At 43.5% G+C, this 26,979-nt stretch overlaps 1 protein-coding gene across 6 annotated transcripts in view; it reads right to left on the minus strand.

The window, feature by feature from the left end:
* The window catches only part of NHSL1 (NHS like 1), a 203,063-nt gene that overhangs the window by 3,024 nt on the left and 173,060 nt on the right, over positions 1 to 26,979 (minus strand). For 4 of the 6 annotated variants that reach the window (XM_079781099.1, XM_079781100.1, XM_079781104.1 and 1 more), the window contains exons 4-7: positions 17,060 to 17,252; positions 12,465 to 12,596; positions 3,798 to 6,998; positions 3,158 to 3,290 (exon numbers count right to left, since the gene is read on the minus strand). In XM_079781099.1, the coding sequence (XP_079637225.1) occupies positions 3,158 to 3,290; positions 3,798 to 6,998; positions 12,465 to 12,596; positions 17,060 to 17,252 (3,659 nt within the window). The remainder of the gene's footprint in view (positions 1 to 3,157; positions 3,291 to 3,797; positions 6,999 to 12,464; positions 12,597 to 17,059; positions 17,253 to 26,979) is intronic. The other 2 variants (XM_079781101.1, XM_079781102.1) reach the window with 1 other exon arrangement.

A 26,979-nucleotide genomic window follows, 5' to 3' on the forward strand; every position in this document is an offset into this window, starting at 1 on the left:
ATCCGTGGAGTCACATGGACCTGGGCTCACTCCCATTGCTTAAAGCGACCTTGCTCAGTTACCTTGGGCAACTTAAAATTTCTGATCCTGTTTCCTATATGGAAAAGGGGAACAGCAGATAGCACATAATTTATCGATCCAGATGGATGCAACGCCAGCCACAAAATGTCAGGCACAGAGAAGGTGCTTAATAAACCTTTGAGTGTCACTCAGGAAAATATAATTTCCCTTCCTGCCTCTAGGTCAGGCTTCAGTGCTGTTGTCATGTGACCTGCACAGCAAGGCATGGAGGAGGGTGGGCCAGGATGGCCGTCCTGGGTTTGATGCTCCCAGGGTCCTCTCCATGCTTCTGGCCAAAAAGGAGCCACAAAGTGGAAAACAGGAAGTAGTAAGGACCCAATTTGGAGGCTGAAAGGTGGCCAGACCTGATGTGGCACCAGCCCCTTTGGGAATGCAGAGCCTGCCTATGAACCTTCGTATTTTAAAAGAAGAAGGTTCAATGGTCCTGCTCAGCTGTCAATAAAAGCAATGTTCTAGAGTAAGTTAATGAGCGACTGACAGAAACCATAGAAATACTAACATCTCAGAATTGTAGAGCTGGAAAAGACTTTAGACGGTTTGGTCTGACCAGAGAAGCTGCCTGAGGTCTCAAGAGCGAAGTCACACAGCTGAATACAAGAACTGGGACCCGATGGAGTATTTTTCCATTTATAGCACACGGCTTCACAATTTCAACAGGTTGTCCCCTCCCTGTGCGCCTCCCCCCTCCCCCCCGCCACAAAAGCAGCTTTGCCCATCCCATTTTTGCAGGTTCTGGTTTGTGATATCATTTTTTTATTTGGTTTTTCAACGAAGAGGATGTGCCGAGCGCCACACAACAACCCACAGCTATCCTTGATTAAAGCTATGGCCTTTAACTGCAGATTCAGAATTAAAGAGAAGGGATGGAAATTTATAAAAAGTAGTGTTGTTTTTCAAGAACAGCTGCCCTCTAAAATAAGAATTAAGTCTAAACATTTGAGTTCTCTGCTTTTATATTGTGTGCGTATTTTAAAAGAAGATGGCTGTAAAAGGCGCTTAAACAGTTAACTCTGGCTTGAAAACTAATTACTTCAATGAATATAAAAATTTCACACCTCAACTGGTGTGCTACATGTTCCATCTGGCTTCCAATCTGAAGTGAATTTATTTGCATTCTAAAACTTGAAAGCTGTGTTTCAATTTAGATATTCTTACTTGGAACTATCAGCTTAGGTACGGAAGGGGATATAAAATAAAGCCCTAAAAATCACAAACTTTAGGTGGATTTGGATTATGTCCGCTAATATATTGTCCGTGCTAAAATAAAAACCAGCACATGCCCTTGCTCCCTCTTTGCAATCCTATCCCACGTGGACTTTACGGCTACCATGTGCACATAGGCTAATTCAGACAGGCCAATTCCTACATCTGCTGTAGACACAATTATAATTACGCTCTAGATATAATTCTCTAGTAGGAGAAACCTCAAATTTTTCAGGGCCTCAAGAAGGTTGCTAAAATAAAATATAGAGAAGATCTCTGGCATATTTTTTAGGGAAAGCACGTTGTGATTTAGGCCCACAACAGTTGGGTTCTCACTGAGACCAAGTATTTAGTACACAGAGCGGCCAGGCAACACATCTTCCCTGCGGACTGCTGTTATAAATACATACGCCTGCGCATTTAGCCACCCAGTGCTCTCCAGACTAAATGAAAGCCGTCGAGTCTTGGAACAACTTCAAAACAGTTAAATACCAATTGGTTTCATTTAATTCAGAAAATATTTATTGAGTGCTTATTATGTATCTAGCATGGTTAGACTTAGAAACAGCTGTGTAAGCCGCTAGGCATGCCATTAAAGTTGATTTCAAAGACTGCATCATTATTTGTTTCCCTGTTTCAAGAAATAATTTGGTAACTAGCTACCTTTTTATTCCTAATGATGATATCAAAGAGAACAGTCAGACAATGTTAAAGGAACAGTCTGTGGCGTCTTTTGGGATGTTATACCATTACTAGAGCCAAGAGGTAAAAAATACAATTCTTGACAAACACCTTAATTCGCCAGCTTGTATTTTTCCCTCCCAAATTAGGTGTTTATGTGCTGCATGAGGAATTTCAGGTAGGGACAGCACTATGCTTTTCATCGCATGCAATCGTTTTTGTTCTATTCCAAGAATTGGGAAAATGGTCATACACAAGGTTAGTCACACAATCAGGATTTTTTTGTTTCCGGAGGGAAAAAAGAGACCTTGATTCAGAGCAATACAAGACTTTGGAAGCATAAGGGCATGTGTAAGAATGAACTGAAAATACTGTGGTGAAGAAGTCTAGGAAGAAGCAACTTTTATATAGAAAGCACTTGCACATATATAACCTTTATAGTTTTTACAATGTCACTGTTGTGAGAGTACTTGGCTGTTTACAACCAGAAAAATGAGGCAGTAAATAAAACTTTAGTGTTAAGTCCTATTCACTCAAGGTGACCACATGTAAAAAGTATAATAGTACAGGCAGTTCTTTTAAAAATATTTGTTCTTTATTTTTTCAAACCCAATAATCTCTGATGCCAGTAGGTGGCACTAGCAGCATACAGTAAAACAAGTAGATTTAATTCCTTTTGCTCCTGCTTAAAAAAAGATGTACTCTTTAATTGAAACGTGTAAGCAGCCAAAGAAATTGCACTATAAAATCCTGGTTTTTCTGTAACATAAACAACAACAATGCTGCGCCATTAGGAAAGTTCCTGTCCTATAGCGCTAGTCTGTGCATCTTTCGTCCACAGAATAAGCCTTCCTCCCCTGGACTGGACCGGGGCTGCTCTAATCCAACTCTTAAATACCCTGTCAGGTGACTGACACACTGCATTCCTGGCCAGCAAGAGCAGTGCTGACCAGAGGCACCACACTGAGCCTCTGATCCCCATGTCATCATAAAAATTAGTGGAACACAGTTAACACAGAAACTGGAGTCCGAGGAAATAAAAATGTAGAAACGCACGGAAATAAATCAATAACCCAGTTAATGAAACCTAATTGGGAGACAGAAGAAACCTCAAGAAAGAAATACAAATCGAGGAACCATTTGGAAGAGGGGGACTCCAAAAGGAGAAGGAAATACGAGGCGTTTTGGGTACCTGTGAATAGCTGCGAAGAGGTCTTCTGTGGTCCGGGGTCTACTGGGGGTCATCACCTCATCACCCCCTTCCTCCTTAAGGAAGTCAAACACCTCTGGGGAAGAGCCAGCCGCCTCGGTCTCCGGCACCCGGCCTGTGGAGAAGCAAGCAAGCAAGCACACACAAGATTCACAAGTGACTTGAATTTCAGTCCTGAGCCAAGCTCCCCGTACGCTTCCCTGTCATTCCTGACAGCGTGAGAACCGCAGGGACGGGCACTGGGGTCCGTAGTCTGATATTTTCTAAGGACGGGGAGCATGCCAGCCAAAGCTCTTCCTTTTGTGTTCAAGTCTGGAACTCAGAAGGAAGCTCTTAAATTGTGTTGTGACATTGCTTTGTGGCTCTCGGGAAGGGAGAGTACTCAGTGCTATTTAATACCCAGCCTGCTGCAGACCACCCCCTCCCACCCCACCCCTCCACCCCTCTATCTCTGTCCTTCTGTAAGCTCTACCCTTGGATCTAGATTTTTAAAAATTTCACAAAAGGCCAAGCTAAGTGTGAGGCAGCGCAGAAAACCCAGACTGCTGGCTCTAACGTGCACAGCCCTGCCTGCCTCGGCTGCACATGGTCGGGGAGGAACAAGGGAGAAAACCAGACTCACGCCCTGGGTCCTGCAGAGCCGGGCAGCTCTCCTCCGCGTGGCCCCCGCGGTCCGCGCTGCTCTCGGTGCCTGGCTCCTCCTGCTTGGGGGCTGGCGAGGCACTGGGCTGCACCATGGGCACAACGGCTTCCCTCCTGCCTGGGGACGTGGATCCTGCAGCTCCTCCCTCCAGAACCGAGCTGCCGGAGTCCGTCTCCTCAGAACCAGCCGGGGCTGCACCACGCCCGCGGGCCTCTCCCCTCGTGGGGCTGGGCACCGCTCCACTCACGTCCTCCGCGGGCTCCACTGCGGAATCTCTCTGCGGAGGGGGCACCACCAGGAACAGTTTGGGCTTCTTGGAGATGGGGGGTGGCTTTTTGCCGGGCGAAGGTGCTGGGGCCCCCTGGAGCGGGGCGGCCCCGGGGCCCGGCCCGGCCTCTGGCTCCCCGGCGCTGCCCGGGCTGCTGCGGCTCGGGCGGCCGCGCTCGGCTGCACCGTCCCGGTGACCCTGACTCATGCTCTTGGCAGGAGTCGGCAGCGAGCTCGTCGCGGAGGCAGGCTGGCTTTCACTCTCCATTTCATTTATGCTATTTCGGGATTTCAGGAAGGCAGATGGCTTCAAATGATACTGGGGCACAGGCGGGGTTCGTTTTTCCTGAGAGGCTTGTTCGGGTGCTCCCGGGGCCCCCGAGTTCCTTCTCACCGGCCTCAGCTGCACCGTCCGCAGGGCCTCGGTGGTGATCAGGGGCAGGGGCGGCCGGCCGCCCTCCTCCTGGGTCCCCGGCGGCCTGGAGGCCTCCTGCGGGGAGACCGGCTGGCTGGACTTCTTGAATGACGGCCTGGCATCTTGCATCCACTTGGGGTCGAGTGGTGGGGCCGGAGGGGGGACGGAGGAGGGTAAAGACGGTGCAGGGGGCGGCCCCGGGGCAGGTGGGTCCAGAAGGGGGCTCCGGGCGGTGGGGGGAGGAGGAAAGCAGGAGTCAGGAGGAGAACCCAAGGGAGTGAGAACCTCTGGGGGCGGCGGGGGGAACAGGGGAGACCGAGGCAGAGGAGGGCCCTCGGGGGAGTCTGCCAAGGGCGGGGGAGGAGGGAGAAAAGGAGGCTTGTCCGCAGGGCACGGAGAGGACGGCGAGGGGACAGCAGGGACGGCGAGGAGGGCGGCCGGGGCCGAGTCCAGCCTCTTCACCGTCCCGCCTCCCTCCGTGGACGTGTTCGAGGACAGGGACGTGGACGACGAGGAGACGGAGACCGAGGACACCAGGGAGGACTTCCTTTCCGGGACCCTGGGCTTGGGCTTCCCCTTCCCGTTGGCGGGGGACACGGATTTCAAAAACACGGGCACGGGGGTGAGCGCGGTGGGTGTGTTGGACTGGCTGGAGTAGCCGCTGGAGGGGGAGGTGACTCGGTGGGACTTCTCGGGCGACGTGACCTTGGGCTTGGCCGGGCCGCCGGGCACGTGGGGCGCCGCGGCCCTGCACCCCTCCTGGACTTGGGCGAGCGGCCCGTTCCCCGCGGGCGCCCCCCCGCCGGCCGGGCAGCCCCCGCCGGGGTTGGCCGGGTCGTCCTGCAGGCCCGTGCAGTCGATGTAGTAGCCCCACGGGTCCGTGTACTCGGACTTGACGCTGCTCGTGTCGCTCTGGGACGGCGTGACCCCGCCCGGCGCGCAGCAGCCGTGGGGCGCGGTGGCGGAGGCCAGGCTGCTGCCCCCGCTGACGGTGCTCTGGCTGCGGGAGCGCGGCAGCCACGGCTCCTCCAGGTCGCTGCAGGGGCTCTGGGAGGGCGACAGGCCGGCCTGGCCCCGGAGGCTCAGCTGCAGCGAGTGCTGGAGGGAGGCGATCAGGCTCTCGTTGAGCACCTGCCCGTTGGCCGGGGCGTTCTTCTTGGGCACCCTGCGCAGGGAGTCCGTCCGAGAGGGGGGCAGAGGCGGCTTCTTTGCTTTCTTCAAGGAGATGTTTCGGGAATGGGGCTTGTCCCTTGGGTGGTTCTTCGGAGCTCTTCCATCAAAAACATTGATCACGCTGTGCCTGGGGTTCCCAAAGCCATTGCTGCTGCTGCCGCTGCACGGATCCCCAGGCCCGTGCCCAGCATCGGGGTGCAGAGATGCATAGTAGCCATCGTGGTCCTCTGAATACAGGGACCTGGCGCCCTCTCTGTGGGGCGTGTGGTCCAAACTGCAGCTGCTCAGGTTACTTCCAGGAGTGGAGCAACCAGGAGTCGCCAGGTGAGGCTTCAGGGGGGATGCCCGCCCGCTCCCCGAGGCACTGTATTCCCAGGGCTCCCCGCCTCCTGAGTCACTGGGCTCGCTCTTGCCGTCCACATCCTGGGGGTGGGCTGGGAAGTTCGGGTTCCTTCTACAGGTGTAGGCCATGGTGTGGGACCCGTTCTCCTGGTTTGCTGGGGTGTTGAGGGAGACCGCCGAGTCACAGAAGGCCAGGAGAGTGGCTGCCCTGGGAGGGTGGGGATCGAAGGCCTGCGAGGGGATGGTGGAGGGCCCCTCACTCCAGGCGCCACCGGGAGACTGGCGATCGCCTTCCCCAGAGTGCCTGGACAGCAGGTGGTCTCTGGACTTCACCTTTGTGTGGGAAGCGGAGCTGGTCATCCTACTGTCCGGCTGCCCCAAACCCTGAGCAGTCTGAATAACAATAACCTCGGAGGAGGAGGAGAGGGTGGCGTTGGGGATGACGCTGGTGCTGTACGTCCCGTGGGGAGACACCACGCACGCTGGGCTGGCCCTGCTTTCACTCTCAAAGTGCCTCAGCTCCTGAGACTTGGGCCTAAAAAGCGTCCCGGTCCTTGAGGCACCCCCTAACTGCCCTAAGTTTCCGCACGTGCCATCCAGGTCTTGCGCAGGGCCCGGGGCGCCTGGCCGGGGATCCAGGGACTGAAGGCTGGCCCTCGCTCCGCAACGGGGCAGACTGTGGAAACCCGCATCGGTGTTGAGGCGAGAGGGGAACACGACGCCCGCAGAATCGCTCAGCACAGACATGTTCCCGGACGAGCCTGAGAAGTGGCTCATCTGGGCGGCGATGCCCAGCCCCTTCTGGGCCCTGATTCTCCTCATGGAAGGCGGCACGACTTTCACCTCCTCCGTCTGACAGCTGGAGTCCCGGGTTTCCGAGCGCTGCCCCGCAGACCGGCAGCCGCCGTGCCTCCCTAGTGTGGAGCAGTGGTCTGGGGCGTACACCGGGTGGCCACCAACACCATCCTGGCCGCTGCCAGAGGCTGGAGATAAAGCAGAAAGAGGCTCGTTACCTAAGACTCAGTCTCTTAGCTCATCACCTGAACCCTCACCTCCTTCTGACCCTGCCGTACTTAAAAATCACACACACACACACAAACTTCTCTATTTCATCTAGTTTCTTCCCTCCCATAGGCACCTGAGTGAGTTTAAATAGTTACCAAATAGCTCCTAAAATAAAAACCCTTATTATGAATTTCATGTACTTAATTTGTACTTCAAACCCTCCTATCGATTAGGTGCTGCATATGGAATTCTTAGGTACCCCCTTTGAGATCAAGGCTGAGAGCTCTGTGGAAGGTTTACTTTCCAAGTAACCTCCTTTTGGTTTTGTAAAGATTTCCAAGTAGCCAGTCACCCACGAGGCGCCTGCCCAGAGCATCTATCTGTCACGCAGGGACTGTCTTTTCCAAAGACAGATGAATGTAGCAGTTCAACAACAGGGCTCCAAAGACGCCATTTGTGAAGGATATGGGTATAAAACAGTGTTAATTACATTAATTTCTATGGCAGAAGAAAATCCTAAGGAAAAGAAAAATGATTTATAGGCCCATCTGTGTTTCAAACATTTCTATTATCCATCTCAAGCCATTATCATCTGTCTGTCAGTGACATTCAAAATTCAACAGCAATCTGTTGTGTTCTGGTAGGGAAAAAGCAGCAGGAACTGATCCAGTGAGCGTTTCCTCAAATTAGCGTTATTCGTTTCTTGGAGCTTTACAAAAAGAAAAAAAGCACAAGGAAGGCCAAACAGAGAGGGACGTGGAGGAGAAAACACCTTAAATGTAGATAACAGTTAGATTTCAAGTACCTTGGAAAGAACAGAAGCTTTAAAAAAAAAATCATGAAGGCAAAATGTACAGAGAAAAAAATCAATTCATGCAGAGTAATCATTAGGACAAATTAAGTCTTGAAAATCAGTAGCAAAACCACAGTTCTCGCTACACTGTTCTCTCCCAACAAGGACCCGAAAAGAGCTGAAGCAGGGGCCTGCTGAGTGATGCTGGTTGGGCACCCACCCACCAGTACTACTGTTCGCCCGGCAAGCACACTGGTGGAGGTGGGATTCTGGAACACTCCCTCCACACCCCACATAAACCCCCGAGTGCATCTAAAGCTTTGTGCTCATCCAAACAGCAAAGCACTTCACTAAAATGGCAGCCATGTTCCTGGTACAAACCGCAAGGAGATGCCGCCCTGCGGAGGGAGGCAGGCACCCAGCACCAAGCCCTTCCCTTCGCTGTGCTGATGGAGAATCATTTCTGTACTCATCTCTCTACCCAACAGGATCCTTTTCCTTCTCCTTCCCCTCTGCCCAGTACCCACTCACTAAAGATACACACCAACTCACACACGCACACTGACACACAGGCATATGAGGTTCTCCCTTAGAAAGAGCAGAAGCAAGCAAGTGGGCAGGAACAGAAGAAAACCCCACTTTGCGGAAAAGAGAAACAAAAGGTACACGTTTTGCCGTTTGGTACAAGTATAGAAGGAGGGAGCCTGACTTGTATGGCTCTCTCAGTTTGTAGCAGTTTGATTCCAAACATTCAAGATACCTATTCTACTCAATGATGGGATTTAATATCTTTTTTTTTTTTCTTCCCGAAATTGTGGTAGTTTTTGCATGGGGTCAATGGTAGATTTTTAACTGTCTCTAAGGGCCATCATGTCCTGTTCTTTCAGGTTACAATTTTGAATGTGAAACCATTCTAGGCTTCTGAAAATGAGAATATAGCCACTTCTTCACCATCTACAGCCAAGTACAATTTTCTTATGAAAATAACACTATTTTTTCTAAAGACCTTTTAAAATGGAAAAACTCGTATATCATTTAACCGAGGGGCCACCAAAATTCTATTCCGAAAACAGGTCCTCCAATGTTTTCACACTACAAAAAGTGTCACAATATTACAGATTCAGATGCTACATTGATTAGAATTAAAGAACAAAACCAGACTACAAAAAGACAACTACAAAAAGTATAAACAATAAGATGCTGCTAAAAATATTGATGAGATTTATCTGATTTAAAAATATAATGTAAAGAAATAATTACGTATATTTTCTTTTATATAATACTATAAGGGATTTTCAATTTTTAAAGAACACATGTAATCAAATGTAGAAATCTAGGAGTTAGTTTATTTAAGGTTTACATAGGATTTTTAAAAAGTCTTATCAGCACCTGTAACTAATATATTATTGCATGTCAAGTATAATTGAAAATCTTAAAAAGTTTTGGCAGGTCTTTAGTAATGTTTTTAATACAAACTATCAGACATTATTCAGAAGGAGATTCCTTTAAATGAGGCTTTTTCTGCTTGGGAAATACATATTGGGATAAGTTCCAGAAATAGCCAAATATAATTACCATCAACAAATTAATCCTATCTGAGTCTAAAAAAGAAAAGAAACCTCACAATAGGGTGTTCAAATATATTTCAATGTATATTTAAGATAAAATTAAAGAAAAAAATTAAAATTTTGTCCAATTCTTTTAAATGGAAGGCAACAAATAATAAGTCATCAAATATATTTTGGAAGTAAACAGAAAATATCACAACCTTGATTTTAAAGTGTTGTATATTTGCTAGTCTCTAGAGCCCACCATTTACAGATTTTGAAGTAAAAGCTGCATATAATTAAGCATAATATATGCTGAGAGAGGTGAAGGAACCAGCCGGAAGTCACCCATATAACTATAACTCTAATTCTGGACACACCTCTGTTTAGATTTTTTAAAAATCCAAAGCCCTGGCAACCTGGGTAGTGTTTAGTGGATAGGACATCTAGACAACTCCTAAAATGAAGAAAGAAAAAGTATGATTCAATTTTCCCCCTAAATGTTACTGTATTCAAATGTTATTTTTCCCTTATTCTATCTACCATTCCTTCCAACTAGTCTACCTATAAAACTAGTCATTGTGCCCTGGCCAGTGTGCGCAGTGGTTAGAGCACTGGCCCATGCACCAAAGGGTTGTGGGTTCGATTCCCAGTCAGAGGCACATACCAGGGTTGCAAGTTTAATCAGGGCGAGTGTGGGAGGCAACCAACCGATGTATCTTTCTCACATCAATGTTTCTCTCTCCTACCCTCTCTTTCACTCTCTAAAAATTAATGGAAAAAAATATCCTCGAGTGAGGATAAAAACAAAAAATGAGAGTCATTGTCTAATTGTCTTTTTTTTTTTTTTAACTAGTTCTAACTTAGATATAGCTGTCTCAGTTGACCTCCAGCTGTGATCCAGGTCATGTCATGACTGTGCAATGACATCAACTGTTGCACATCTGGCAACAATCACAACATTGATGATATGGGGAAAGCTATTTTTTTCCTTCAGCCTTAGTAGTGGTTCCATGTCACATGCAAAAGAGAAATAAACATGAGCTCCAGGGGCTCAAACATTCATTTAACAAATATTACAACGACAGAAGATATGAGTTACCAAGCTGGCCAAATCATTCCAGTGAGGTCAAAGAGGCAAGTGAGTGATTGGCCCATACTGGTTGGCTCAGTAAAAAAATGATAAACATTCATAATTCTGAGGTTCTAGAATTCCTATTACATGCATATATAGATAATTCACACTGAATACTTAATGTGTATGTGCATTTTATCTGGGCCAAACTATTCTTATACCCTCTGCACAAAGCCATCCAAAACCTAGCCATTTTGGTGGGAAAGCCAATTAAAATGTAGCCTACCCTTGAAACATCAGCCTTGTTATCTTACAAAGGGTCTATCTTTAAAGTTGCTCCTTTTGGTTAAGACACATCTCTTAAAGATCAGTTCAAATACAAATGTTACCTGAGTCCTGTAAGAGATTCGCTCATTAAGCACCTACTGAACATACATGTACATATTAATTTCTCAAATTAATTAGCCGTCATCTAAAAGAGAAAAAAAAAGTTTGAAAGAGCGATACAGGAGGACTGGCCACTAAAAAGAAAAAAGAGGCATGTGGGGGCATGAACCACAGACAGACCTCACAATCCTGGGGGTGTCATCTTGCCTTTGTTCTAACCCCCATGGATGGGATAAGACGAGCACCTGGACGTCATCGGGGTCACTGGAGCTACCTAGCGCAGAAGCGAAGCACTGCTACTCCTGTCTCGCTGCAGTCCGCAAGGCAGAGCCTAATACTGGGAACTGAATGGCAGTCCAAGAGGAAATGCCAGGTAAAGAAGAATGGGCAGGGGGCTGGGAAAACATACACAGGAACAGTGTCTATAGCACCTGGAAGCTGAAATGCTACCTCAAAATGCTCTAATAGGCAAACCACTATGACTAGGATACATTCATTTTTAACGAAGAGGCAAGTTCAGAAGTAAGAATTCTGAGTTTCTAGAGTAAAACCGTTAATAGTAGTAAAAGTAAAAACATCAGGTGAGAAAGTACTTATAATGAAATAAGTCCAGAGGTTGGCTGAAGAGAAAGGCACATTTCTAGAAAGGTAGTATTAAGTTCCCTACAGTAATTACAATAGAAGCTCTTATGCTCAGAGTAGTACCAGATACCGAGGGCTTCCCTTATATTGATTCATTAAATCCAAACAACCCTCCCTTGAATGCGAAAGTAGACTCAGAGAGGTGAAGGAACCAGCCGGAGGTCACCCAGAGAGTTAGTGGCAGAGGTAGGGCCCAAATCCAAGCAGGCTGGCCCCAGAGTCCCTGTGCGGACCCAGTCTGCCCGGCTGCCTCTGCAGACATTCCTGAAGGGCCCATTAAAAAACCAGAGAAGAAGTGAAGATAGAAAGAGGAGAATGAAGAGATTATCCACAGTGTATATACAGGTAAGCAGAAACAAATGGGTAAGTGAATAATGAAGTAAACAACCTCTCCACTAGCTAGTTTTTGGTTTTTGTGGTTTTTTTTTTTTTCTGTTTTTACCACAGGTTGAAAAATACTGACTCAAAATCTATGAAGTTGTTTCACTGGAAGTACAGAAATGCACTATCCAACCTAAATGACTATTTTCCATCATACTAGTAGTTACTAACTATCCCACACTGCTGTCTCTTTGATGACAATGCCACCGATATCGTCAAAGTATAACTAATGAAGTCCACATCCGTAACTTTAAGTTCTAGAATGAGTTTTCAGTTTTATGAAAACTTTAAAATCTAAATGAAAAGTAAATTTCATTGTGGCAGTTCCCCACTGTTCAAGGTGCATAGAGATGATGACATAATGACTATGAATGTCTGCCATCCCAGTGAACAGTTTTCATATAAACTTCTCGTCTTACCTTGTCACCAAAATTCAATACATCATCTGCATGGGGTGTTAAGATTTGTACCCAGTGCCTCATTCAGGAAAGAAGCTGGCCCTTTGGGGCACCAGATGGCTATCAGAATGTATCGATTTCATAAGCATCACAGGTGAGGTTAGCATAGGAATGCTGAGCAGCAATGAGGGGCAACAGAATACAGTTCTGATGAGCCATACCTAGCTCCTTCTGTATGTTGTCAGGGACTCCTGTAATAGTCTTTCTCCTTTTGACTTTCTTCGGTCGTCTTACCAGAGTGTCTGTGTAAATTAGAGACCGCCGAAGGCTGGCCTGGCGATCGAAATTCTCCCCTAATGTAGAGTAGTAGAACAAGCAAAGCAATGTTATTTTTAAGCAAGCTGACACCATGCACTTTCTTCCAGAAGCTTGTTGTCAAATGATAAGAAGGTATTAATAATGAGGTTAGCCAGTCCTATGGTGATGAATGAATGCTGAAGGGCAAAAAGGGAAGGAAAGCACATTATCATCATAAGGCTCTTTTCCAATTTCTCTGTGTGTGTCCTTCCAAAGGAAGCACCTGGATCTCATTTCCAAATGAGCTGGAGTGGAAAATGCAAATTTGTTAACAACACGCCAGAAGAGTGATTCTGCATTATTTTAAACATGAGTCACCTGGGAAGTGTTTCACGTAGGTCCTCTGGTCACAGACATCACTCATTACATCAGCGTGCATGTGATGATGGCAATAAATGTATCTTAATCATTTAGTCAACTCCAGACTAAATGTCCCATCCTATGTGATGAAACAGATAACTTAACTCAAGAACTCTTGGATGAAGAGTTTTTCTTCCAGTCAAGGAGGCCAACAATTTGGACAGACTGCGGAAATTAGCTGTGGTGTGAGATACTATAATGAAAAATAAAAAGCCTTATAATGATAAAGGACTTTTACCACAATGAGACCCAGTAGCACTGCTGTTGTTAAAGCTGAACTGCTTCTTTCGTTCACAGTCACTTGTAATAGTTGATCTGAATTTAGACATTTCAGGTAATGCTGCAATCAATCCCCAAATGTCAGAGCCACAGGACTTCTTTCTTTCGAGAATGTGAGCTTGTGTGATTGACACACAATGGGAAAACATTAAAAAATAAAGTATCCGTTTTTGATCGGTCTGCTTTAAATGACTTGCCAGCTTAATTAAAGAAAGTTTTATAGCACTGACCTTGTCAAGTGGTTATCTCCTCAAAAAAGAGATTTTAAAAATACATATATACACACAAATGATGTACTCCCACCATTCTTTTGTTGTGAGAAAAGTATAAAAGCATTCTTTCTTTTTAGCAATATTGACACATTCAAAGTGGGCATTTTGTGAACAAGGTACTTTCTATTATAATAGAAATAAGTTGTAAGTAAAATTTTATCTAATCAAAACAGACGATAAATGATCAAACTACATTTCACCTACTAAGGAACAAACTTCAACTTGAAAACTCTTGCCACTTTGTTCCTAATGGAGGAAAACAGAAACCATTGAGAGAAGACCCTGAAACACCAGAAGGTACCATCGCTGTAACAAATGTGTTGCTCTGTGCAACAGCATATAAGGTGTTTATAAGTGGCAAGTCATGCCTTCAATGGTCCATTAGTTCCCTGCAGCAGAGGGGAAAATATTTCCTTGTATCAAGGCATTAAGAATGGTTAAAATATTAATAGATAGTTGCATTTAGTCTCTAGTTTTGCTTCCTAAACAAAAACAAAAGATAAACCACTCAAGCTCCCAGGAAATTAAGAAACAAACCATGAGGATAGACATCACCATTAAAGATGTCCAACTCACCTTAGCTGGTTTGGCTCAGTGTTTAGAGTGTTGGCCTGTGGGTTCGATTCCAGTCTAGGGCACGTGCCCATTTGATTCCCAGTGGGGGGGGGGGGGGGGGCGGCGTGCAGGAGGCAGCAGATCAATGATTCTCTCTCATCATTGATGTTTCTATCTCTCCCTCTTCCTTCCTCTCTGAAATCAATAAAAATATATTGGGGGGGAAAAAGATATCAAAAAGATCTCCATCTTGCACTGTTACCTACAAGGACTGTGTCCCCTGCTGGACTATACATTTCTTGGAGGCAGGGACCATGATTCATGTCAATGCCTGACACAAAGTAGTTATTCGGTAAATACTGAATATTCAGCAAATATCTGAGAGGAATTGAATCATTCTCTTTCATTGAAAAATGGCATTAGTTAGTCATGCTTACTACTTAGAAATAAAATTTGCTGGCTCAAACATCAATACAAAGCCAGTTTGTAAAAACTGCTTAAGTATGTTTACCCACTCTTATTTTCCAGGTAGAAGAGTTGTTATCCCACATGGTAGGTTATAAAAAAAACATATATACATTTTATTTTAAAGATTTTTTTCTCTTCAACATTTAGAACATGCTGAGTCCCATAGAACTACAACTAAAGGGGTTAAATTGGTTTTCAAGCTCGCAGCTCATTGTGCTAATGTTCTACCTCTATGCCTGGCAGGCTTCACTTTGGACTTGAAATAACATATTTGTCGGCACTTTCCCCCCAGCTGAACCTTACTGAAAATCAAACTAGAGGGTCAATGTTTGCCCAAATAAATGAGCACTTGACAATTCCTGACAGGAAGGTACATTTTTATCTCAAACGTCATCTGGGGCTTTAGAAAATGTCATTTAAATAGCAGGAAACTGTCTAACCTATGTCAATTCAACTATTAAAAGTGAAAATATTTAATTTAATGCTTTTTTGTATCAGAATATTAGAAAACTACTCCCTTTATGAAATATATCTATGTGTATGTGAACACATGTATCCAGAAAATGGATCAATAAATATGTAATTAGGAATTATGTTTAATTTCTACATTTCTAAAAACATTAATCACACAAAAATAGATTGCATTTTGATATAACTCATATTGCTCATTTTTTTGGTCATTAACCTTTCCTGTGTGGCATTCTGAAGGCCTCCTTTTGAACTTCATGTAATTCATATCAAACAGGAGAGAATTAAAGCTCCAAGAAAGGACACTGTCTCCTGTTGTGACAACGCATTTCACTGTAAATAATTCATTACTCCTAAAACTCTAGTTACTCTGCTTTAAGTTTACTAATCTCACAATAATATACTTTATCCTAATTCCATTAAGGATTGTCATATTTCATAGCACAATCTATTTATAATGTTATTCCTGAGGCATTTAATCATACATAATTACATTTCTGCTGCATTTAATCAATCAAATAATGTAATGCATATTCTTATAGAAAATATGCACCTATGTATTTCATTGAGCAATAAACTTTATACTTTGTTCTGAAACATAGCTACTTATAAAAATAATCTTTAAAAAATATGATCTAGGTGAACAAGGATCACATTCAGAAAGATCAATGATGTTATCTGCAAAGAAAATGGATTAAAAGGCCATGATATTCTTCCTTTAAGGCCTATGCACAATAAATGTGTGAAAATGACCATGGAATTTAAAATAATTCATGCACTTATTTATTACATTTCTCTGGAATACAAAATGAGTTCTAAAAATAATTTTTAAATGCAAGGTTTTAAAAAATTCTCCAATAACTATCAAAATGTCATTAGTCCTTTAAAAGTTAACCAATGCCATGGCAAAAAGCTTTCTAATGGCAGTCAACAGCAATAGTCTCAGAAACGCAGTAAGTGTGCTATGGTTTTCATCCTAATTTTTTAAAAATATATTTTATTGATTTTTTATGGAGAGGAAGGGAGAGAGATAGAGAGTTAGAAACAACGATCAGCTGCCTCCTGTACACCTACTACTGGGGATGTGCCCGCAACCAAAGTACATGCCCTTGACCAGAATCGAACCCGGGACCCTTCAGTCCGCAGGCTGACGCTCTATCCACTGAGCCAAACCGGTTTCGGCTTCATCCTAATTTTTAATGAAAACTCATCCTTACTGGTCACCTGATTTCTTTTAGATTCTAGCCCCGTAAGCCATGCTTTGTATGGACTGATAAGTAATGATGATGATCAGTACACTATTTCTTTCTAACACACAGTCCAATGGCTGAAGCTATTAACTCTTAACATCTATTTTGCACTGTGTACATGCCTACCAACGTGATAAATAGGAAAATTTTGATATTTTTAACAGCTCATCTAAGTTTGTGATCTAAAAATTTATATTAAAAATGAACTTTTATTTGAAGATTGTAGAATTTAAATTTTAGGGATCAAAATATAACTTTACCATCCTATTGAGTTTTTTAAAAAATATGTTTTATAGTTATTATTGTTAATTCACTTGATATTTTTATTTCAAGTAATTTTTCCCTCTTTTACCTGAGAAAACAAAAAGGTAAAATCTATCATTAAGAAATAGCACAAAATAGTTATTTCTTTACTTTTATAAATATTCCTTAAAATAACCTTTAGAAAAAAAAACACATAATTTTTCTTATCCAAAATCAAATTTACAATGTCTCCATCTAATCAAAATACTTTTTAAAGGTAAGTCCATTTAAAAAGACAGGCTTTAAATGAGCAGCTGGACCATGTAGTTCTTCCACATCAACCTTTGGTGACACAGTCTTCTAACTTAAAAGCAATAGCTATTTTACATGTACACACACCAATATGTTTTAGTATTCCCTTCATTAAGCAAAGATCAGGAATACACATATATTACAGCTTTCCCTCTGAGGTATAAAATGCTAAGTGCATATAACAACAACAACAAAAAGCCACAGTCATTCTCCGGAGTACAGTTTGAACCTTGTCTACACAGCAAAGCATACCGGTTATGTTAATAGGAACCACATCAGCCTGGACTGTCTGGGCGTGCAGTCGCATCTTCTCTTCTGGTGTTGGCAAGGGAAGAGACTTGGCCCAGTTCGTTTGAGTATTAAGATCAGGGAAGTCATTTGAGGTTGGCGTTTTAGGTCTCCTGATGGAAATATGCCTTTCCTCTTCCAAGGAGGAGATAGAACCCTGTAGGGGGAATGAGGAAAAAGAAGCCACAGTGTGTAAAGAGCTGACAGAAACATTTTTTTAAAAAAATTTAAACTGATTTGAAGCAAAAACAAATAAACAAACAACAACAAACAAAAACACCTGGTCCCATTTAGGAACAGAAGCAATGGTTTGCAAGAACTCTGCTCAGCATCCTGAGCATGACCCGTAATGATTATGATTCGCAGAGGCCAGAGTCCCTAAACCATGGACTGCGAAAGGTTTTGCTGACCCGCAGAACCTTAAGTTCTTCCTGTTTCCTGTGGTCAGAGGATTATGGATTCAGTTTAACATAAGAAGCCCAGAGACACAACGCGGCTGTGGCCATCAATTCCCATTTTTATTAAAATGCAGTTTGGCTCAAAATAATTTCTAGCCTCAATCTCATTTCCTTCAGGCTCTGGCCTCAAGGGACATTTCGAAAATGATAGAGCTATTGTTGTTCAACTACTCGTGCTCTTCTGAAGCCATTTATATGGAAAAATATCCGTGTGAAATTGTTCACTTATAAGAAGCTGACTAAAGCTGTGCTCTGAGCCTTACCAGAATTCCATGAGAACATTTCTAGCAGTGTCGGTTTTGATACAGATTAACATCCTAACTGGGGACCATCTTTAATACCTTTCCTCCCAAAACATCTTAAAAAGTGTAAGCAAGAAAGCTGTTTTGGCAAGCATCTAATGATGGCCCCATGGCAACTGGGCTGGTGACAAGGAAGCTCCAAGAACTCAAAAGAAATACACTGTGCTCAGGCACAACAAAAAGGGGCAACTGACTTTTGTTGGGAGATGGCAGTTTATAGTAAGAATAAGTGTATAAGAACAGTTCTTCAGGTTGAAAGCGTTTAAACTACCACCTATGAAAATAAGGCACTTAAAAGAGTTTTACTTAAGAATAAAAAGTCAATGAACCTTCCCAAGGGAACAACTATAAAACCTGGACCCAGGTCACTTCAGCAGCTCCCCTCTCCCCCAAAACGAGGGTAACGGCCCTCCTGACTTCTAACATCACAGCTTCCTTGGCCTGTATTGAACTTTATGTAAAGGAAATCATACTGCAGGTCTCTTTTGTAACTTCTTTCACCCAACCTTTCATTTGGAAAGATTGATACTTAAAAAAAAACCACAAAAAAAACCACATATTTTTTATTGATTTCAAAGAGAAGAAGGGTGAGGGAGAGAGAAATAGAAACATCAATATCAATAATGAGAGAAAGTCACTGATCCGCTGCCTCCTGCATGCCTCCTCCCCCCCCCCATCCCCCCCACTCCCCTCCCTCGCCCCGGCCCCGCTCCCCAAATGGGGATAGAGCCTACAACCTGGGCATATGCCCTGACTGGGAATAGAACAGTGACCTCCTAGTTCATAGGTCAACACCCAACCACTGAATCACACCAGCCAGGCAAGGATTGATCCATTTTTAAAAAGCATATGTTGATGTCCTTCTGGATTTAATGCAAGTTTTTAAGAGGACATCAGTAAGAAATCTACAGAAACCCATCATTTAGAAATCTCAAACACTTAGAAGAACACTGTCATCACTACTGCTAATGAATTAAACTTCCCACTCAATACCTGTATTTATTCTACAAGTACCGCCCACAATCTGAAAAGGGCTACACAGAACAGATGGAAATGGTTTGGGGTGTTAGGGATAGGGTCTTAGGCGAAGAATCCAAACACCTGAGTCTATTCACTTTATAACTTACAGTCAAGGGACCTTTAGGCTGTTCCTAAATGTTGAGGTCCCTTGCTGTAAAATGGGAATATCCTGTACTCTTAGGACCTCATGAGATGATAGCTGTGGAAATGTCTAGGACAGTTAAATATCATGGCCATAAAGGTGGTGGTCATATAAATGTGACTTTACGAAAACAAAATCATGAATTGACAAGTACCTGCATTTTTCTTTTATTGTAAGACTATCCATAATAAAGGCATTATAGAAATAAAAATATAAATTGTAACTAGACATCTCAGTATTTTTTACTTTAAATTCTTAATACATAAAACATGTAAAATGATAATCTAGTTTCTTTTTCACCCAAGGAAACTATGAAATGTCTGTAATTAAATAACTAACATACTCATTTGGAGTATGTGTTACTGGCGTCTTAATCATGATACTAAATTACACCATATCCATTCATGTTGGATCTGACACGTTACAGCTCCTATAGATCCTGAAAAGACAAAGGAATGTTTGAGTCAGCCGCAGCAGCTAAGCCAGGCTGACATAAATCAATTATTTCTGCCCCCTTTGCAGTTGTGATACTCTTGTTAAGTTTGATTTATAATACAGATTCTCTACTCTTACACTGTAGATACACATACACATAAATTAAAACTAATTTTGAGAATTTCATGTCAATTTGTGTAAAGGTCACATGTCTGGGGTTGAATCTTAATCTAGTAAATTAAAAGGTCACTCCAATTTTCTGATATATTTACATAGAAATAATTTTCTAGGCAACCTTGAAATATTACACAAATTTTGAAGGCCTTAAGAAGCACATCCTCACTCAAAGGTTTAAAAGAAAGAAAAGGAAAGCTTCTGATGGCCAGAGAATAAATAGCACGGTGACATCCTGCGGAGAGGGTTCCCGTCTCGTGTGACGTCCGCCGAGGGACCTGGAGGAGCTCGGTTCTGTGGTTTGCATGCGTCTCAATGGCCTAGTGACCTACTTCTCTTTTAGTTGTCAGAATCGATAACTATCACAATGAAACAGTACTTCAGTTAGCCTCGTGACCAGGGACAGCTCTGATGTGACAACTGACAAAGATCATCTATTTTGTAACGTGCTCCCTTCATTTACAAGAAAATTTCCCAGACAAGCAGGGAACAGGTAACGTTATATGCAAAGTGACTGTTATACAGTGCTACAATCTACTGAAGAAAATTTGAAAACCAGGATGGTATGACTTCCAAAATGACCCGACTCCCATCCCTCCTAGTATTTATAAATACAGCAGGAACACAGAAAAAACTCCTGCATCTCAACGGCAGAACACATCACAAGTACTCCATTAAGACAGACGTTGGAGCGCTCCAGATTATCACCTTAGCCTCTTCACTAGGCTGCATGCTTCTGTCCTTGTTGACTACCCTCCAGTACGCCTCCCCTTCCAATAGTGGATTTCTCAACACCGCAGCCAGGTCACGGTGCTCCTCCTCTCAAACCCTCCGAGATTCTTACTACGGCCTACAAAACCCTACGTACGTGATCTATGAACTGGCCCCCTGCCAACAATGACCTCCTCTCCAACTAGTCTGTCCCTTGTTTATCCTACCCAGTCACATCACCCTCCATGAAGTTCCTGGTACACATCACGCACATTACTGCCTTGGGGCCTTTGTACTTGTTGCTCCCACCACTTGAAATGTTCTTCCCTCAGACATCCACACAAGTATAACCTTCTTATTCTTCAGGTGCTTGGTTTAGTCAAGATTCCCCTTCCTGTTGAGGTCTCAGCTGTTCACCCTACCTAAAATTTTAACTCCTTCCCAAGATTTTATATCCCCTTTTTAGCTTTCTAAGCTTCTCTTTAGTACATACATATCACCAGTATGCACATATTTTAGTTACTTATCTTGTCTCTCCCAAGAGAATGTAAGTTCCGGGAGCCTTTAAATTGGAACTGTACAGAGAGCTATCTCAGAATTTTGAAATAGCTCTTTGTACAGTTTGGCTCAGTGAATAGAGCGTCGGAACTGTGGACTGAAGGGTCCTGGGTTTGATTCCAGTCAAGGGTACATGCTAGGGTTACGGGCTTGATCTCCAGTAGGAGGCATACAGGAGGCAGCCGATCAATGATTCTCTCATCATTGATGTTTTTATCTCTCTCCCTCTCCCTTCCTCTCTGAAATCAATAAAAATATTTTTTAAAAATAAAAATAAAGGGACCACCATCTAGTAACTGAGTTCTACATGGCTTTCCTTGGGTTACAGGCTTTAAAGGAACTGGTACCTCATTTAATTTTCACAGCACTAGCCTCACTTTATAAATAAGAAAGTGGCCTAAAATAACTTTACTTTGGGAAAGTTCAAAAGTGGGCAAGTGGAATGGAAACCCTCAGTGTAGGGTGAATTACTTTTTTAAACACTGAGTTTGAAGTTGCCTTGCTTTCAGAACTTAAATGCAGTTTTTAAAGCTGTTAATTGGTCAATAATGTTCATCAATAGCCCATAATCTGGTCCTGGAAGGAACGTAGAGTCACCAATAAAACTTAAACCACAATTCCTCATGTCAAATTACTTAATTCAAACAGGGAGATCACCTGCAACAGTGGTTGTTGTGTAGATGCTGGATGCTGGCAGACCTGCATTTCAGAGCCCACCAAGTCCTGTGTGGAAACCAGGCAGCCTCCCACCAGATGGAGAGGGGAGCCTGAAGTACAGTCTCTTTGGCAAATGGCCAAGTTACCAAAAAGTAGGCTTAACTGTGAAACACAGATTAGCCCAGGCTTGTTAAAAAAAAAAACTGCTATGCTTTTAAAAATTGGAAAATATAATTATAAACAGCTAAATTTAGTATTCACTTAGTAAGTATTACATAAGAATAGACACTGAACCGATGAAACAACATAGGACACTACTTAAGAGAACACCAACATACATTCTAGTCCTTTTAGTCTTTGGTGATTTTACTCCCAAAATCTCTTTTGGGTTGACTCTTGGTTTTGAAGATTCTAGATAGTTTTATAAAGTGTCAAAACTACTGCAGTCTTTCTTGGCTATATGCTGCTTCTACTCAGACCCGCGAGATCCTGACTTAATTTGTTCTCTCCTATTCCTTCCCTCATCCCGGACCCAACAACAACAACAACACAGAAGACCAGGGGTAGTGGACATGGATCCACACAAAAGCACAGTTCATGGCCTTCCCAGCAACTCCATGATTTGGCTGGGAGGTGGTTTTCATACCCACGGTATTAAGTAACTAATTGTTCCTTCTCTCTTATTCAGCATATTAGTCCCTTTATCACAAAACCTAGACCTGTCAAGGACTCTAAACTTTCTTACCATGTACTGAATTAAAATAGTTTGGATTTAAACTATCCCATATTAAGTGATCTTTTCCTCAAAATAATGAAAATAGGTAATTAGAGTATACATTTTAACTGATACAGTAACTTATTTTAATGAACTTTTGATTAGAGTAAATCATAGATCCAAAGTATATAGTACAAGATAATGAATATTTAAGAACTCGCTACCCAACCCATGCTCACAGTATTACCAGTAATTGCATCCACCTCCATGCTCCTCCCTGCTTCCCCAGAGGTAATCACTCTCCTGAATTGTGTTAATCATTCCCTTCCGTTTTTTACAAGCGTGTATAAATATGCCTAAATTACATGTTTATATTTATTTGGAATTTTATAAAAATGGTGTCATGCTCTTTGCACTGTTACTTATTTACTTGCTATTATGTTTCTAAGACACATGCATATTGTTGTGTGAGTCTGCAATTCACTGGTTTTACTGGGGTACACACTGCATTCCAGTATCACATTTATTTATTTATTTATTCTTTTTTTGTCCTTATCTCCCCATTGCGCCCCCTCCCCCCCCGCAACTCATGCCCTCACCCCCCTGGTGTCTGTGTGTGGTTAGGCTTATATGCATGCATACAAGTCCTTTGGTTGATCTATTCTTTTATTGACTGCCTTTGAGCGTGAAGGCGGTGGTATTAATAATTACACAGGACAGCAGCTGTAAACCAGGGTTGTCCTGAGCAAACCAGAACATGTGGTTTATAACTCTTTACAGTTGAGGAAACTGAAGCTCACAAGCAATTTAGCCAAGACCGCCGCCACGGACAGGTGGGAAAGCTGGCCCAGACCAGCACTCGCAAGCATCATGTTATGTAAGCCTCCGACATTTGCAGTTAGAGAGCAAGGCTGCTATCCTTTGTATTCTTCAAAGTCCTCCTTTGATTCAAATATCTCTTATCAAGGAAGACTAAACCAGAACCCGAGATGCCAGTTCAAAAAATAACAGGAAATAGGAAAGAAAACTTCAGTTTCTATCAATACTATTAAAGCCAACTGTTTATTGCCATAATCCCAGCCTCACTTATCTGTTTGGGGGTGAATTTTACACAAGAGATTGAGTAACTCATGACTGACATGGTTTCTGCTGAGACAATGGAGCCTCTATGAACGTTTCTGTGACTCAGTGAACATATCATCAAATATAACCTCCGTCATGGCAGTTGGAGAAATGCCCTATCAACTCACAGGATGTATTTTAGCATCTATAGCTGAACTTCCTTCAAATACCTGAATAACCTCTTTGGTAGTACCTGGCACACAATGAAAACTGGAAGAACAAAACAGAAATGTCAAGACCAGAACAACACTAAAGTAATGATTTACTCTCTGATTTTGTGGCTGAATAAAAAGTATTCTGTGGATTCCTACATCCCTTTGCAGACAGCATTTTTCATGCAGCATGTTTAATATTTAGATGATGTACAGAACATACAGAGTTGGAAACACTTCAAACAATTTTTTTCTTGCCACACTATGTCACCACTTGGAAAGATATATATGGATATCATTAGCAAAATACCTTTCTTCATACCAGAAACTTGAGGTTTACTTGGCAAATGCTTTGCATTCATTGTTCTAAAATAATTATCCAGAATAAATAACCAGAACAGATGTCTTCTGGGTTCTCTGTTCTAATTTATATGTTCTTAACCTTTACCTTATTAGCAACTCTCATTTTAGGACAGGGCTTCTGTCTTAAACACATAACAAATGCTTAATATTTGTTGAATGCAAGCAATCCTTTTTTTCTAAGCACCGCTTTTGATGTCAGAGCACCTGTAGCCTAAACCTTTAACTCATGTGTCCCTTCTATGACAGTCTACTGGTCTCCTCGCCTTTCATCTCCATCCCCACCGCCTACCTAGGAAAGACAAAGAAAAGGGTTTTCCCCATAGAATTTTCCCTCCAATCTGACTTCTACACACTCTGTACTTAATAACCCCAACTGTTACAGCCACTACTAAGAACGTGCGTTGTAGTTAGGGGCCTTGGTCTTAACATGGAGACCATACACTGCTGGCTGGGAGCCCTTAGAGTTACTGGATTCCCACCTAATTTCAAGTGCCAACTTGATCATGTACTAAGTTGCAGATTAGGGTCTATTTCTGAACTTTACATACTGTTTGTAATGTGTGGTCCTACTCGTCTGTACGTTCAGAGGCCGCACTGGAGTAATTCCTGACTCCATGGGTGAGCACCTAGCCACTCTTCCTTCCTCACTGCTCTTCAGTCGCACAGCTTGTCCAGGTATGAACCTCAGATCCAGCCTCTCCAGTCCCTCCCGTCTCCTTCCACCCCCCAAATAACTCCAAACCAAAACAAACCAACTGCTCACGTTTTTATTGGTATTGTGTTAATTTTATAGATTAACATGGGCAGATTTGACAGCTCTTTGGTATTGAGTCCTCTAATCTCAGAGCTTATGTTTTTTCATTTATTCCAATCTTATTTGTGGTTTTCTATAGTATTTAAATTTTTTCATATAGATCTTATCCTCTTTTTAAAAAAATATGTTTTTGTTGATTTTAGAGAGGGAGGGAGAGCGAAGTACAAACAAGTGACAGAGCTAAGGCTCGAAATATGTGGATGGAGCGAGCTCCTATTCCATCTCCCTGCTCAAAAAATCATTTAATATGCTGTCCTTGGATAGAAGATGTATCAGATGCTAAACTGCTGAGAAATGATAATAAGGTACTTCTTATGCTTACTAGGACATGCCATGTTGTGTGTGCGTGTGTGTGTGCGCGTGTGTGTGTGTGTGTGTCTGTAATCATTATCTCTGACTTATTTTCAACAGGACAGAAGCCTTGTTTTCTAAGGGCCCATGACCTGTCCACACTCCCTTGCATGTTTGGGAGAGGATGCCTGGAGGGGTCCATGGCAATGCACGTTAACTGTAGAAACTCGTTCACAGAAACTGAACTCTCTCAGATGTGAGGATCTGGGAACTAAATAGCTGTGTGAGAATTTAGAAACTACGCTTCCATTTCCCAGGAAGATCTTAGAATGTGGTCTTGGTAAGGCCGATTTGCCGATTTGCCACCTGGGACTCTGCATACTCACTAGGCTGCACCCAGAAACCACCTCTGTCTCTCTGGGTCCCACTGTAAACTAAATGCTCCCCCTCCCTGAGCACCACAGAAAGGCTGAAGTATATCTGGATTTTAAAAATCTCACAGGTGAAGGAGGTGGACAGACACTGATCAAAGGGTACAGGCCTTCAGTCTGCGATGAGCAAGCTCTTTGGGATCTAATGTCCAGCATGGTGACTCCAGTACATAATGCTGTGCTGTGTACTTGAAATTTGCTAAGAGAATAGACCTAAAGCGCTCTCATCTCTCTCTCTCTCTCTCTCTCTCTCTCTCTCTCTCTCTCACACACACACACACACACACACACACACACACACACACACACACGGTAACTATGTGAGGTGATGGATGTGCTCATTAACCTGAGTGTGATGATCATTTCATAAAGTATACTTCTGTCAAATCATCATAGATACAACTTTGTCAATTATCCTATCTAATAAAGAGGGAATATGCAAATTGGCCATCACACCATCACAAAGATGGTGGCACCCATAGCCACAAGATGGCGGCACCCAGTGCCCTCAGCCTCGCCGGAGTCCCCCAGTCCTTTCAGCCCCGCCGGGTGTGTGTGTGTGGGGGGGGTGGTTGCAGGCTCGCAGTGCAGCTGGACCCACCCTCAGCCCCCCAGCCACCCAGGGCTGGCCTGAGGCGCAGGCAAGCCTCGGATGGTGGCTGTCCAGCCGCCCAAGGCCGCCCGAGACTCAGGTAACCAGGGCCAGCTGAGGCTTGCGCTGCCGGCAGTGGCAGCAGCAGGGGTGTGATGGGGACGTTGCCTTTCCCTGATCGCCGGGTCACCTCCTACCCCTGAGGGCTCCCAGACTGTGAGAGGGGGCAGGCCGGGCTGAAGGACCCCCCTCCAGTGCATGAATTTTCATGCACCAGGCCTCTAGTACTTCAATAAACCTGAAAAGAATTTTAAATCAAAACACCCTCATGATATAATTCATCTTCTGATTTTTTTATTTTCCTTACTCATGTCAACAAGAAAAAAAATAAGCTTTTAAAATTAAAGACCAGATCAACTTTGAAATAACTGCTTTCCTATTTTAGTAAGAAAATTTGTGTATTTTAGAGTTTCAAAGGATTAACCTAACATGTCGAAACACCTTTAGAGAAATAGGAAAGACATCCTATATAAAAAAAAAACCTAATATGCTAAGTGTCCAGTCAACCAGTCGGCTGTTCAACCAATCAAAGTGTAACATGCTAATGATATGCTAAGGCCGCTCAACCGCTTGCTATGATGTACATTGACCTCTGGGGGCAGATGCTCCGACCGGTAGGTTAGCTTGCTGCTGGGGTCTGGCTAATTGGGACTGAGCAAGATGGGCCAGACACGCCCTGGAGCCCTCCCGCGGTCCCTCCCCGGCTGGCCAATCTCCTGTGTCTCTCCCAGGCCCTGATCGTGCACCGGTGGGATCTGATGGCCTGGCCTGTGCCCTCTTACTATCTGGGACTCCTCGGGGGATGTTGGAGAGCCGGTTTCAGCCTGCACCTGCAGGCCAGGCCGAGGGACCCCACTGGTGCATGAATTCGTGCACCAGGCCTCTAG

This window comes from Cnephaeus nilssonii, assembly GCF_951640355.1.
Source record: "Cnephaeus nilssonii genome assembly, chromosome: 9".
Lineage (NCBI taxonomy): Eukaryota > Metazoa > Chordata > Mammalia > Chiroptera > Vespertilionidae > Cnephaeus > Cnephaeus nilssonii.